The 13,815-nt window shown below is 37.5% G+C and overlaps 1 protein-coding gene across 1 annotated transcript in view; it reads left to right on the forward strand.

Moving 5' to 3' along the window:
* The window catches only part of LOC111150828 (solute carrier family 9 member C1), a 75,099-nt gene that overhangs the window by 21,173 nt on the left and 40,111 nt on the right, over positions 1-13,815 (forward strand). The window contains exons 7-11 of the mRNA XM_022508454.1: positions 1,157-1,256; positions 5,452-5,595; positions 6,767-6,941; positions 10,278-10,359; positions 13,335-13,501. Of these exons, the coding sequence (XP_022364162.1) occupies positions 1,157-1,256; positions 5,452-5,595; positions 6,767-6,941; positions 10,278-10,359; positions 13,335-13,501 (668 nt within the window). The remainder of the gene's footprint in view (positions 1-1,156; positions 1,257-5,451; positions 5,596-6,766; positions 6,942-10,277; positions 10,360-13,334; positions 13,502-13,815) is intronic.

Below are 13,815 nucleotides of genomic sequence, written 5' to 3' on the forward strand. Positions count from 1 at the left end.
TTTTAAAAATCTTTAAAAAAATGCATTTAGTACACCTCACCTACCAAACATCATAGCTTAGCCCAGTCTACCTTAAACATGCTCAGAATACTTACATTAGCCCGCAGTTGGGCAAATTATGTCACACAAAGCCTATTTCATGAAAAGGTTGGATATCTCATGTAATTTAGTGAGTGCTGTACTGAAAGTGAAAAGCTGAATGGTCGTGTGGGTGCAGATTGGCTATAAGTGTACCAGTTGATGACTCTCATGATGGCCTGGCTGACTGGAACCTGTGGCTCGCTGCCACTGCCCAGCATCATGAGAGAGGCTCTTAGTACAAATTGCTAGCCTGAGAAAAGATCAATACTCAAAATTGGAAGTGTTGTATCTACTGGATGCACACTGCTTTTGCACTATTGTAAAGCTGAAAAGTCACAAGTCGAAACTTTGTAAATTGGGGATGGTCTGTACTTGAAGTCTTGGTAGTTGAATTATGGATCCTCTTTTTTTAATTGCTATGCTGTACCATATGCTGTACCATATTTGAATTTTTATAGTGGTAATATACTACATTCATAAGCAAGAGGTAATATAATTCTAATACCACTACTTTTAAGAATATTCCAAATTTTTATGCTTTTCAGTCCAGCACAGTAAATGTGCCAAAACAATATTAAGCTGGGAAAGTATATCCATATGAGGTTTCTACTGGGTCGACTCCCTTAGTCCTACCACAAAATCAAATCATTTCTATCTCCTGTTGTCTCCTAAGAAGAAAGCATATGAAGTGGGCTCGTTCATAAAGAACTCACTGGCTCACTTCCATTTCATTCCTCCAGAGCCCCTCTGAAAAAATTAGACCTGTAGAGGGTGCTCAAGCCAGAGTGGGGCACATGAGAAATTTTGTGAGCTTCATATTGTTGGCAGTGATCTGAAGCCAAAGCAGTGCAAGGAGATTCAGTATAGACTTGACATCACAGTTGGGTGGGAATCTGAGAAGGAAGAGGACGAGGTGGTGGTAACAATCTGTAATATAATCCAGTTGAAACCAAGTAGGTCAGCCTCTCTATAAAGTTATTATACTATCAAGATATCCGATATTTTCATCTTGGACAAAATTTGTGCCACTGTTGATGTTAAATTAATACTTTATATTTATTTCTTTTAAAATTAGGTGAGCTGGCTGGAATGTCTGGAATATTTACCCTGGCCATTATGGGACTTTTTTTGAATTCTACAAGTTTTAAACCAGGAGTTGAAGCGCTTCTTCTCGAGTGAGTAGATGGTATATTTTCATTTTGTTTCATGCATTAGAAGCTATAATATTGTAATAGCAACTCTATCTACATCTACATTAGTCAAAGTAAGATATGGACTCCAAAACTACCTGACTAAAAACCTTTACTAAAAATTCTATTTGCCTGTGTTTTCTAATCCTCTAATTTGGGGCAAAATTTGTAACCTTACCTTGAGCTCATGTTAGCTCTGTTTTCCTACTAATTCTCTCAAGTGTCTGACAGTCTACTCAGTAATTTCTAGTAAAATTTACTAGACAGGGCCAGGATTAAGGTAAGGCATTCCAGCATAAAATTTAAGAAGGTGCCAAAAAACTCAGTAATGAAGATAAATAATATTTTAGTGCAATATTTTTTTTGAAAATTGGAAGTAATGCAAAAAAATCCATGTTTGTGAAAATAGAAAACTTTTAAATTAAGATGGAAACAATATTACTGATTAATTCCTTTTGCCTCAGGCTCCAACAAGGCTCAGCATGGTATTACTACTAGAACAGAAACCCAATATTTTAAGGACAATGAAGAGATAGCCTGCAAAGCAAATTAAAAGATTAAGCTAGAGCATCTGAAAAGGATTGGCCATGGTATAAAAGAAAATATGGCCAAATGTACAAATGTATCAACTGTGCCCTGCTCAAGGGCATCCAGTTTAGGGGTGATTGGAATTTGCACCAGTGTAGAAGAAGGGTGCTGCTTTTTGTGATGCTCCAACATATAGGCTGAGAATTTGACCTAAATCACACAATGGCAACATATGTTAACAGAGACTCTGAACATAATCAGTGATTTTAGAGTTTTGGAGAACAATATAGAAAATAGAATAAGTTTGAAAGTAAAGAACCTTATAGAATTTTGAAGCACCTACTAACACTTCGTGTCAATTACAATGAAAGCTAATTGTACCAGCAGCTAGGCAGAATTACTTGCCACAATTAATTGCTGGAGGAAGAATTAAAAATATTATGTGTTTCAACTCTGCCTTTGGGAAATGATTCCGAGGACTCCTTTCACCTTTCTGCTCTACCTGCAACCTGGGTCTCCCGTGAAGACATTACTTCGCTTGCATTCCTTAAAAGTTGTGTTTTTCTCCCTCACATCCCTGGTACTACTGAGCCTAGAGCTGTGGTAGGTGATCTCTCTGTATCTCAAAGTCCTTTCTAGGTCATTCTTTATCATTCTTCCCTAGAAAAACCCAGTTTTGAAGCTCATGCCATCAGATTACACCACCTGCCACCCTCTTGGTTGAGTTATGTCTAGAGCCCCGAATCACACTCTCCATTTCATGAAGATGTTGGCCCCCCTCTCACTGTGGCTGTCTGCAGCACCATTTCTCTATCACTATTCCTAGTGATGTCAATCAGTATCCACACAGTCGATCCTTCTACTCCACCTTTCAGCTCCTGGACTTCCTCTCCTCCTATGAGCATGTTTCCCACCTTGCTTAAGCCACCCACTAAATGACCACTTCATAATCTCAATTTCAAGAATCTTACTGTCTTAAAACACGACATGTGTCAGCTCCTACTCTCCAAGATGGTAGAAATCTAGGATAACAAAAGGTAAATCCACCTGAAGCCTATAGTAATCTGCAGCAGGTCCTTGCTACTCTCTCAGAGAAGAAGTCCATCATCTCCCGTGTTTTAGGCTTACAGCCTCTGGGACCCCGATTCGAACAATTCTGCAGTCACGCGGAGACGACACAGAGTCAAGCCCATGATCTTTTACGGATCCTCACTGGCCTCACTTCCTCCTTACCCAGATCATTTCTTTTGTTTAAAGCTGTCTGATAACTTCTATTCTGGCTACAGGTCAAAGCTGTTTTAATGGCAAGCAAACAGAGACCGATGTCCCCCTCATTTCCACCACTCACACCCTCACTGAACTCACCCTAGCCACGCTGATCACTCTGCTGTTCCTCAGACGTGCCCAATGTGCTATTTGTGTTGCTTCTGTCCTTGAGTTTCTGTTCCTGAAATGCGCTTCCCCTGTATGCTGGCAGAGTGGACACCCTACTTCTTTCATGCTTCCATTTATACATCACCTTCCTAGAAAGAAATTCCCAAAATAGAAACTACTTCCTTGCCAGGCTGCAGGATCTTTTATTCCTGACAAGTTGACATCCCAACAACATTCTGTCTATAAGGTCATGTCATTTCTCTAGGCTAGTGGCTGTCCAATGTCAGGCAATAAACATAATACAGTTGTCTGGATCTGTTGAACCAAAATCATGACTGCATCAGACATCTGGTTTTTTAAAAATTTTTCTAAAATTCTCCCCTTATGACACTTAGATACAGACAGGGTTGTGACCCTTTGCTACATAAAAGATACACAAAAACACTACACATGTAAAAATACACAACAGTATTAGGATACTCATATCATCACATAAAAGAGAAGTTCTTTTTTTTTTAAGTCAGAAACACTTTTTCAATGTGCCTAAATTGTTACAAACACACACGTGCACACACCCATGCACAAGGTCATGCACAAGTCCATGAGATGGGTTGGAGCTTGGTTGTTCAGTTCAAACCTACTTTGAATTTGATAGACTGGTTCCTTAAAGAATCTGGTTTCCTCCTCATCAGGTTTCTCCCATTAGTTTCTACCACATATGAAAGGGTCTTGACAGCTGCTCTATATTTGTTGCTTAGTTGATTTGATTGCATTTTATGCTCACTTAATGAGACCGTTATATTCGGTATTCAGCAGCATTTTTTCCACAATGTTAGGAAAATTTTTCAATTATGCACTTGTTAAATGAAAAGAAAAGTATGATAGTAGTTCATATTCACCACTCACTTGACTGAATTATCCTACTCAATTAATGTTCACAAAGGATTTCATTAATTGTATGGGTAGGGGGGTATAATGCTTTGAGGGATTTTATTTCATTTTATTTTATTTTCTTGGTGCCTATGCACATGGTGCAACAATTGGATTTGCTTTTGATGGTGAAGTCAAAAGAAGGATAAAAAAACACAAAAATTACAGAATCATCATAAAATATATCTTCATGTGTTTCCCTCTGAGTTAACATTGGATGCAGCATTTGAATCCAGAAGCTAACAGAATTAAAAGCATGGCCATGCATATGTAAGAAAGGGATGACAATTCATAGCCTACAGTAATTAGCCTTAGTGTGGTCACATAAACACTATTTTGAAGTATTTAACTTAATATTTCTTAGGCTAGAATGTTTTATATGCAGTGTTTGCCTGATAAGGCCTAGGTATTTGTGCCTCTTAAATACTGCTTGGAACTGAAATTTTGTATTACTGCAATAGAGAGTTATTTTTAGTATTGGATCTGGTATTTGGCAAGTCCATTTTTCTGGAGAAGGGACAATCATTCTTTTTAAGGGTTTCAGGGACTGAAAACCCTTCAGCATATGGTTAAACCAAGCCACCGTCATCTCATGAAAGTGGTATTTGTGTACCCTTTTAATCTTTTCAATTTATTTTGTTATTAATATAATATGGTGACATTCGCAGGAAATATATAGGAAGAAAATAAAAAGTAAATTTTAAAAATAGCCTCCTATGGTCCCAACACCAAAACATGACAAATACTGGTAACTGAGTGTCCTTTACCAAATTGCTTTGTCTGTAGCAGATGAGAACATGCACTTCAGAGTGATGTAGAGTTTTCCTGGGCTCTTAGGCACTTTAAAACGTACATACGCTCACAAATCCCAAAAGGAGGAATATACTGAGGGCATTCATTTGAATAAAGGATTAATTCACATCTTCTAAGTGCTCACTAGATTTTAGGGTAAGCCTTAATTCTATCACTATATAAAGCAGATTAGCAGTTTTCAGTGTTCCTTTTAAAGATAATTTTAGCTCTTCCTAATGATACAAGGAGTTCACAACCGGGATTTTCAAGCCACATGAACCACGATGCCTGAATGAACCAAAACATGTTTTCAGAATCAATCCCAAAAGAAAGACACTAATTTACATGTAGTTGCTTTAGAATTATGTGTTTACTTGCCTTACTGCTCCTTTCTCCCAGTTAAATTATAAGCCCTTTAAGTATAGGTAAATGCCTTATTCATCTTTATTTTCTTGATTAGGCTTAGCACAATGTTTCACATGAATAAGCCTTGTGATAAATGTGTTAGATTACTTACCTGTAATTAACTACATTCAGCTTTTTTCTGAAAATGCAGATTCTGGAATTGTCTATCATTTGTTGCTTCGCTTATGGTGTTTACCTTCATTGGACTTCTAATTCCTGCACATACGTATTTATACATATCATTTTCTGACATATATTATTCCTTAAATATCTATTTCACACTTATTGTTTTAAGGTAAGAATGTCATTTGAATTTTTCTATTTAGAGGACACTGAGTAAGCCCAAAGATATTTTTTTAAATAAAAATGTGTCATTCCTTAGAATGAAAATGAAGAATTCCCTCTTAAACTTGCCAAAGAATCATTAGCAAATTACTGTTTTAGTGGGGCTTTTTCGTTCAACTTCTAACTGCATGTCAAAGTAATCCAAGAACTCTATAATTTTTTTTTAATTAGAAGAAAAAAAAATCTTTCATAATTTTACTACCCAGGGGAAACTGCTGTTAACATTTGGTATGTTTTGTCCAGTGTTATTTTTTCCTATGAGGTTTCATAAAGTTCAGCATCAATCATAAATAAAAATTTTATGTTATTTTTGTTTGCCTAATATTGTACAACAAATAATTTCCTTCTGATTAATTTATAGTTACAAATAGATTTTTAAAAATCATTAGAAAGTCCTCTTTGTAAATGTCCTTTTTGCTTAAATAATTTTTGTAGTCCCTTTTTCAGTGGTAAAAGGCAGGAAAGAGTCTGCCCATGTTAGTGAAAAGGATGTGCTATAGAGGAGGAAAAACCACCATGACTACACTCTCCAGGTTGTATCCCTTGTGTTGCTAGCATTCTGCCTCCATCTAGGAAAACTAATTAGGAGTCGACAGCAGTTGGCTAGTGCCAACTGAATGGAAATTACTACCAAATTATCAGATTCAATTAGTGTGAAATGTAGGAGATATGTGATTAAAAGAAAAGCTAGAAAGAAATCTGCCAGTATTGGATAAATTCAGCAAGGTTAAAAATCTACAAAAGAACAAAGAAAGGGAAAACATTTTCCCCCTTCAGTTCTTATTCATTAGACTTTTTTTATTTTGGGGGGAGTGGGGAGGATCCAGGATAGAATAGATCCACAAAACATCTCTAACTTTTTCTTTTCTACCCCAAGAAATGTGGAATTACCCTACTACAGACTTCATAGAAAGAAGCAAAAAGAATAATGCCATCCTCTTGTCCTCTCTCTCAATGAAATGCCCTTCTGCCTTTTTTCGGTGCCATGGTGTGTGAAAAGATGGTTCCTTTGTCTGAGAGTCGGCCATTCCACAGGGAATAGATTGGAATAGAGTAGAATGAAATGAAAAAAAAAATGTCTATGGCAAGAATAACTTTTTAAAATCTCTTTTGTGTTTTAGACTTCTGATTTTTCTAATAATGAGCCCTGTTTTGTCTCGACTTGGTCATGGGTTCAGTTGGCGCTGGGCATTCATAATGGTCTGGAGCGAAATGAAAGGAATGCCTAATATAAACATGGCTCTTCTGCTTGCCTACTCTGACCTTTCTCTTGGCTCTGAGAGGGAACAATCTCAAGTAAAGATAAATGAATTTTTTTATTTGAGCATTTTACAAATACTGTTTCTGTGTACTAAAATACATTTTTGTGGATTGGTAGCTCAATCCCACTTGGATGATGGGAGTGGTTTAGCTGTGCTGGCAAGATTGGGGAGAGGAAAAACAACTGGCAACTTTCCTCTTCCTGGGGAACATTCTGGCTTAGGGATTCCCTAAACACTTTCCTTAGCATTACAATCATGTTTTTCATTACAAGAGCAATAAAATCCATAAAATAAGAGAGGTAAACACACCTGTCCCTACTCTTACCTTTCTAACACCTGATTGGATGATTTGGGTTTATCTTCTCATTCAATTTTTTTTTCTTTAAGATTTTATGTATTTATTTAAAAGAGAAAGAAAGAGCATGAGTGAGAGAGCACAAGCAAGGAGAGCAAAAGCAGGGGGAGTGGCAGAGGGAAAGTGAGAAGCAAACTCCCCACTGAGCAAGGAGCCTGATGCGGGACTCCATTCCAGGACCCTGGGATCATGACCTGAGCCAAAGGCAGACACTTAGCCATCTGAGCCACCCAGGCAACCCTTTTCATTACACTTTTAAAATGAGTTTATTATGGGGACACCTGGGTGGCTCAGATGGTTAAGCATCTGCCTTCGGCTCAGGGCATGATCCCAGGGTCCTGGAATGGAGCCCCACGTCTGTGTCAGGCTCCTTGCTCAGCTGGGAGCCTGCTTCTCCTTCTGCCTGTGCTTCTGCTTTCCGTGCTTGTGTGTGCTTGCTTTCTCTGTTTCTCCCCCTGCCAAATAAATAAATACAATCTTAAAAAAAAAAAAAAAGTTAAGGAGTTAAAACTTATAAATAATTTTAAAATAGTACCTGATAAGGGTGCCTGAGTGGCTTGATCAGTTATGCCTCCAAATCTAAATGGTTTTGGCTCATGTCATGATCATGAGATAGAACCCTGCATTGCACTCCAGATTCTCTCTCTCCCTCTCCCTCCGTCCTTTCCCCCGTCAAATAAATAAATGAATAAATATTTTATTTTTTTAAATTTTATTTATTTATTTATTTGACAGATCACAAGTAGGCAGAGAGGTAGGCAGAGAGAGATAGGAGGAGGAGGCAGGCTCCCCGCCGAGCAGCAAGCCCAACACGGGACTCGATCCCAGGACCCTGAGATCATGACCTGAGCCGAAGGCAGAGGCTTTAACCACTGATCCACCCAGGTGCCCCATGAATAAATATTTTAAAAAATAGTACCTGATACAGAATATGTACTCAATAAGTGTTTTTATTTTTACTTACTGCTAATAGCCACTCGAGAAAAATAGAAACCGGCTTATGATTGACTTCATTGACTTTCACATTACTAAATGTGAGGCCACATTTAGTAATGCTAGGAACCAGAATATTTTAATGGTCTAGTGAAGTTACCTCTTCATTAATTACTAGCCCCAAATTCTGCCCAACAGAACATAAAAGGCATGATTCTCCCTCTACCTCGTTGCCAGGTAAGAACATTACAAGGACCTCTATAAGAAGTTTCCTGTGAAGATATCAAGATGCATCTAACACTTCCGTTGCAGGTTTTTTTTTAAAACACATAAATTCCAAATGTAAAGGGAAAAGCAGCAAGGGAATTATTGCCTGTCTAATTAGATAATATCCCAACATTAAAACATTAAACATTCAAACACTGCTTTTGAAAGCGAGATTATCTGGGGTGCCTGGGTGTCTCAGTCATTAAGCATCCGCCTTCCTCTCTGGTCACAATCCCAGAGTCCTGAGATTGACCCGCATATTGGGCTCCCTGCTCTACCAAAAGCCTGCTTCTCTCTTTCCTACTCCCCCTGCTTGTATTCCCTCTCTCGCTGTCACTCTCTCTTTATCAAATAAATAAAATCTTTTTTAAAAACCCACAGAATTATCTAATATTACATGATCTCCCCCCTCTTTTTAACTATCTCCACATGCCTGAATAATCAAGGTCAATTCGGCACCACACATCCTGACCCGTGTAATGGTAAACATCTCACATGGATCTGGATTCTGAAGTTTCTAGTTGGCTGCTATCTGCGGGGTGGCCATCAGTGAGTTAATTAATACCCACCTCAAGGCACATGTCAGTTTCCTCATCCAAAAGGGACTTAATAATACCGTGTGTTAGCAAATGTTAACAAGTAACTCTCTTAGGGGTCAGAGGGAGCCTTAAATAAGAATATTTGCCACTTTCCATTGCGTAATCACTCTAACAGAACAACAATCAACTCCATAACTTCCTGAAAATTTAACATCAGCTCTCACGAACTGGAAAAGTCAGCTCCAGCACACCACTATCTCAAAGGGTTATTTGAGAAATTGAAAATGTACATAAAATGCTCAACACATGGTTTAACATATTGTAAATGTACAATAAATATGAGCTGTAATGACATGATAGTGATGCCACGTAGACCCAATATGAGATAAAACCCTAGTAAACAAAATCCTGTAGTAAGATGCTCTCACTAGTAGCAACTAGTTGAGAAGAAAGTCACACTTCTTAATTTAATTTAGCTGAACCCTCCAGCTAACTTTTTAATACTCATGAAGCAGCACTCCAGGAAAGGGTTAAAAATAACTTAGTCTTGAGTCTTGTCCCTATTAGGACTCACAAAGGCCAACGACCTTGTGTAAGTAACAGTGCCTGAGTTTGTCTCCTGTGTAATTGGACAATCCTGGTATATACTTCATAGAATGGTAGTGAGGATTAAATAAGTTTGATATATTGTGCCCTACGCTTACTATATAGACGTTAGCTCATATTTCTATTGAAATAAAATAAGGAGGAATATTTTATTTCTATTGAAATAAAATAAGTTGAGGACCTTAGAGGTGTGTTAGAATGTATGTTAGAATGCTTCCGGAAGCTTTAGTAAATTACTGATGCCTGTGGAATTCTGGCTCTGGCCATAATGAAAAATGGATGTCAGATCTTTTTCCTATACTAAACTGGATATATATAGCTATTAAACTGGTTAAATATATGAAGCACCCAATATATGAAGGCCCAAGAAGTACAGCAATGGAATTTAGGGACAAGCATTTTTTTCCCCCAATGTCTCTAAGTACATGTTTACTTGTCAAACCATGTGTCCTGCCTGAGTCTTGATTTGGTTCCAAAAACATGGATAAAATACATGCAGGGAGACTGAGAATCCCCAGAGTACTTTCATCATGCCTGACATTCAAATTCTTTCCCTACTATGAGCATTTATTGACCTAATACAATCTAGTTTAATTTTCATTGGTAAATATAGAATACGTTACAAGAAATTATCATGAATATTTACTTTGTATTTTTCTTTCTATTCTAGGTATTATTTCATGGAGTGTCAGTATGCTTAATTACCTTGATTGTCAATAGATTTATTTTGCCAATGGCAGTCAGTAAACTAGGTAAGCCCTAGTAATTACTAATTACTAGGTAAACTCTACTAATTACTAAGTAACCCCTTGTAATTACTATTAGTGAAGAGATAAACATTCTAAAAATGCTAAAGAATAGCTGTTAATGAGGAAAGAAGCCACATAAATGAAAATCAGGTGTCTAATTGAAGAAGAAATTGGCTCTCTATATAAAAGCATATGAACAGGGGGTCCTGGGTAGCTCTGTTGGTTAAGCATCTGCCTTTGGCTCAGGTCATGATCCCAGGATCCTGGGACAGAGTTCTGCATTGGGATCCATGCTCAGTGGGGAGTGAGCTTCTCCCCCTCCTCCCCGCTTGTGCTCTCTCTCACTATCTCTGTCTCTCTCAAATAAACAAATAAAAAAAATTTTTTTTCAAAGCATATAAACATATTAGGCCAATAAGCTAATAAATTTTAAAAAGATTACTTATTTGCATTAGTCTAGTTTAAATAAAATAATACAATAAGTTTATTCAATTATTCAACAAACTTTTATTGAAAGCTTCCTATATGCCAGGCACTATTCTAACTGATAATGATGCATTATGAAGACAGACAGGATTTCTGTGTCAATGGAGCTTACACTGGAGAAAAGAGAAACAGACAGCAAGACAAATGAGGCAGGACCAGAGAGTCACATGCACAACAATGTAAACAAATTACACATACATAATATAGAAAATACAATGGGTGCTAGGTTCCTGAGGAAGCTGAGTATATTCAAGGAAAGAGGGTTTGACCCTTTGAGAACAAGCAGATAGTGGAGAATGTCCAGATGGGAGAGGTAGGAAGGGGTTAAGTAATGAAGGGCCTCGGATTTTAAGATTTTATTCTAAGGGCAAGAGGAATTCCTTGGCCAGTTTTAAGCAAGTGTAATTGTATGTTAACTCTAGTTCTGTGGATAAATGATTGAAGAGCAGAGAAGCAAAAATAGCAGTTGTAGGAGACACTTGCATTAAGTGGTTATGCCTGTTTTCATCTTCTATTTTTTAATTAGTTATTTTTTTAAATTTTATTAACATATAATGTATTGTTTGCTTCAGGGGTACAGGTCTGTGAATCACCAGTCCTGCACAATTCACAGTGCTCACCATAGCACATACCCTCCCCAGTGTCCATAACCCAGCCACCCCATTTCTCTTACCAGCCTCCCCTCCAGCAACCCTCATCATCTATTTTTTAACAAGGGAAGAGTGGAGATCTAGAGAGGTAAAGGTTCCTGCCCGAGGTCATGCAACAAGAGAACAGCAACTGAGGAACTAGAAACAAGCAGCCCTGATCAACCCATTATACTCCCAACTGCTCTAATCGCCCTTTCCGTTACACAGACCTTTCACCTTAATGCCATTTGTAATCAATCTGAGACTCTATCTTTACTGATGGCACCGCATTACCTAATCTGCCTGCCTGCCTTGTATTTGCAACCAAAACCTTTTTTCTTGTTAAAATTCTCTGAGCCTGGGGCTCCTGGGTGGCTCAGTGGGTTAAGCCTCTGCCTTCGGCCCAGGTCATGATCTCAGGGTCCTGGGATTGAGCCCCGCATCAGGCTCTCTGCTCGGCGGGGAGCCTGCTTCCCCCCTCTCTCTGCCTGCCTCTCTGCCTACTTGTGGTCTCTCTCTCTCTCTCTCTGTCCAATAAAAGTAAATCTTTAAAAAAATAAAATAAAATTCTCTGAGCCTTAACATAGTAAATTGGGAAAACAAGATCAAAGAGGGGAAGTTTTGGCAAAGAGTATCACATGTTCTACTTAATAGCTAAATAAACTTAAAATTCTTACTGAGGAGCACCTATTTATTTGCACTGAGAGCAGTGAACATTTGCTCATGGAACATTATTGCTTTCCAAGGAAGCTTCTGTGGCTCATTAAAAGGACTTTGTATCTGATAGGAGGAGTCCTTCAAACCTTAATGAGGTCTGAAGACAAACATATATCGTATACACTTATCATATACATATATATGATATTACATTTAGGTAGTATATATGTACATATCTATATTGATGCCTCCTACATATGTATCTCCTGCATATTTGTATATCTACCTATATTCTGTGTTTTTGTAAATATGTACATATATATGGGATACGTATGTACATATATATGGGATACGTATATGGGATATGGATGCATATGTAGGTAGTATAGATATACATATACACAGATACATATCTCCCACATGTATATCTCCTACATATATATCCCCTATATATGTACGTGTCATCTATTCTGTGTGCATATATATATGATATTACTATAGGAAATTGGTTTGCATGGTCTTGGAAGCTGAGAAGTCCCAATATCTGTAGTCCAAAGATCTGAGAACCAGGAAAGCCAATTAGTTTAAGTTCCTGTCCAAATGCAAAGGCAGGAGAGGACTGCTGTCCCAAATCAAAGACCGTGAGGCAGAGTGAATTTTCTTTTGTTCTATTCAGGATTCCAATGGTTTAGATGAGGCTTGCCGGCAGTGAGGAGGGCAATCTGCTTTACCCTTTCTACAATTTAAATGCTATTCTATCCAGAAACACCTTCACAGACACACCTAGAATAATATTACCAAATATCTGAGTATCCTTATCCCAGTCAAGATGACACATAAAAATAATCATGACACCTCTGTTCTTCTGTCTTCTCATCTAACAAACTGGGAAAAGGGACTTTTAAAAGAAAGGTAAGGTAATCAAAGACTTAATACATTCAATGAACTATGAAGTGTTTTCTTAGCATATAGTAAGCTCTCAATAAATATTAACTATTACTGTTATTATTATGTACCTCAGCTTTTTTGAGGAGTGTGAAAGTCAAAAAGCTTGAAATTGTTAATGTTTCCATCATTAAACAATTTATGTTGAGTTTAACTTAAATAAAAAATAGTTGGTGGCAGTAGGAACAAAAGGAAACTATGCAATCCATATCAAAATGGTGGTATCCCTATTATTGATAAAACATACTCTTCATACCAAAGGTCTTCATGATGTCACATCAACAAAATATAAATCACTTTATTGTACATTTCAACACTTTCAAGAACTAACCAAATCTGCAGCCTCTGCACTCAAATTTGACAAAGATCTTGCTAATGCGGATTGGAATATGGTTGAAAAGGCAATTATACTTCAAAACCCATATGCGGTAAGCAAGTCATACCTTTTGTTTACTCCTTCAAAGTAGATATCATTACCTTAAGTCTTAATTTTATTGTTACCTGTAATTGACAGGTTGTATTGGTAACCCACTGTCATAATAGTAAGAAGGGAATCTTAGTGTTGTAAATTCAGAAGAAGTAACAGTGCTTTGGAGCTCCCTAGGAAAGATGCCATAAAGGTGGAGAGTGAGCCAGAGAAAATGGCTAGTGTTCAGGTGCCCTTGTTCAGCATTTATTTAACATTTGTTTACACTACTATATATGTCAATTACTTGCTAGCCCTCATGATTAATATTATTTT

This window comes from Enhydra lutris, unplaced genomic scaffold (assembly GCF_002288905.1).
Source record: "Enhydra lutris kenyoni isolate GAN:26980312 unplaced genomic scaffold, ASM228890v2 scaffoldscaffold2, whole genome shotgun sequence".
NCBI classification, from domain to species: Eukaryota; Metazoa; Chordata; class Mammalia; order Carnivora; family Mustelidae; genus Enhydra; species Enhydra lutris.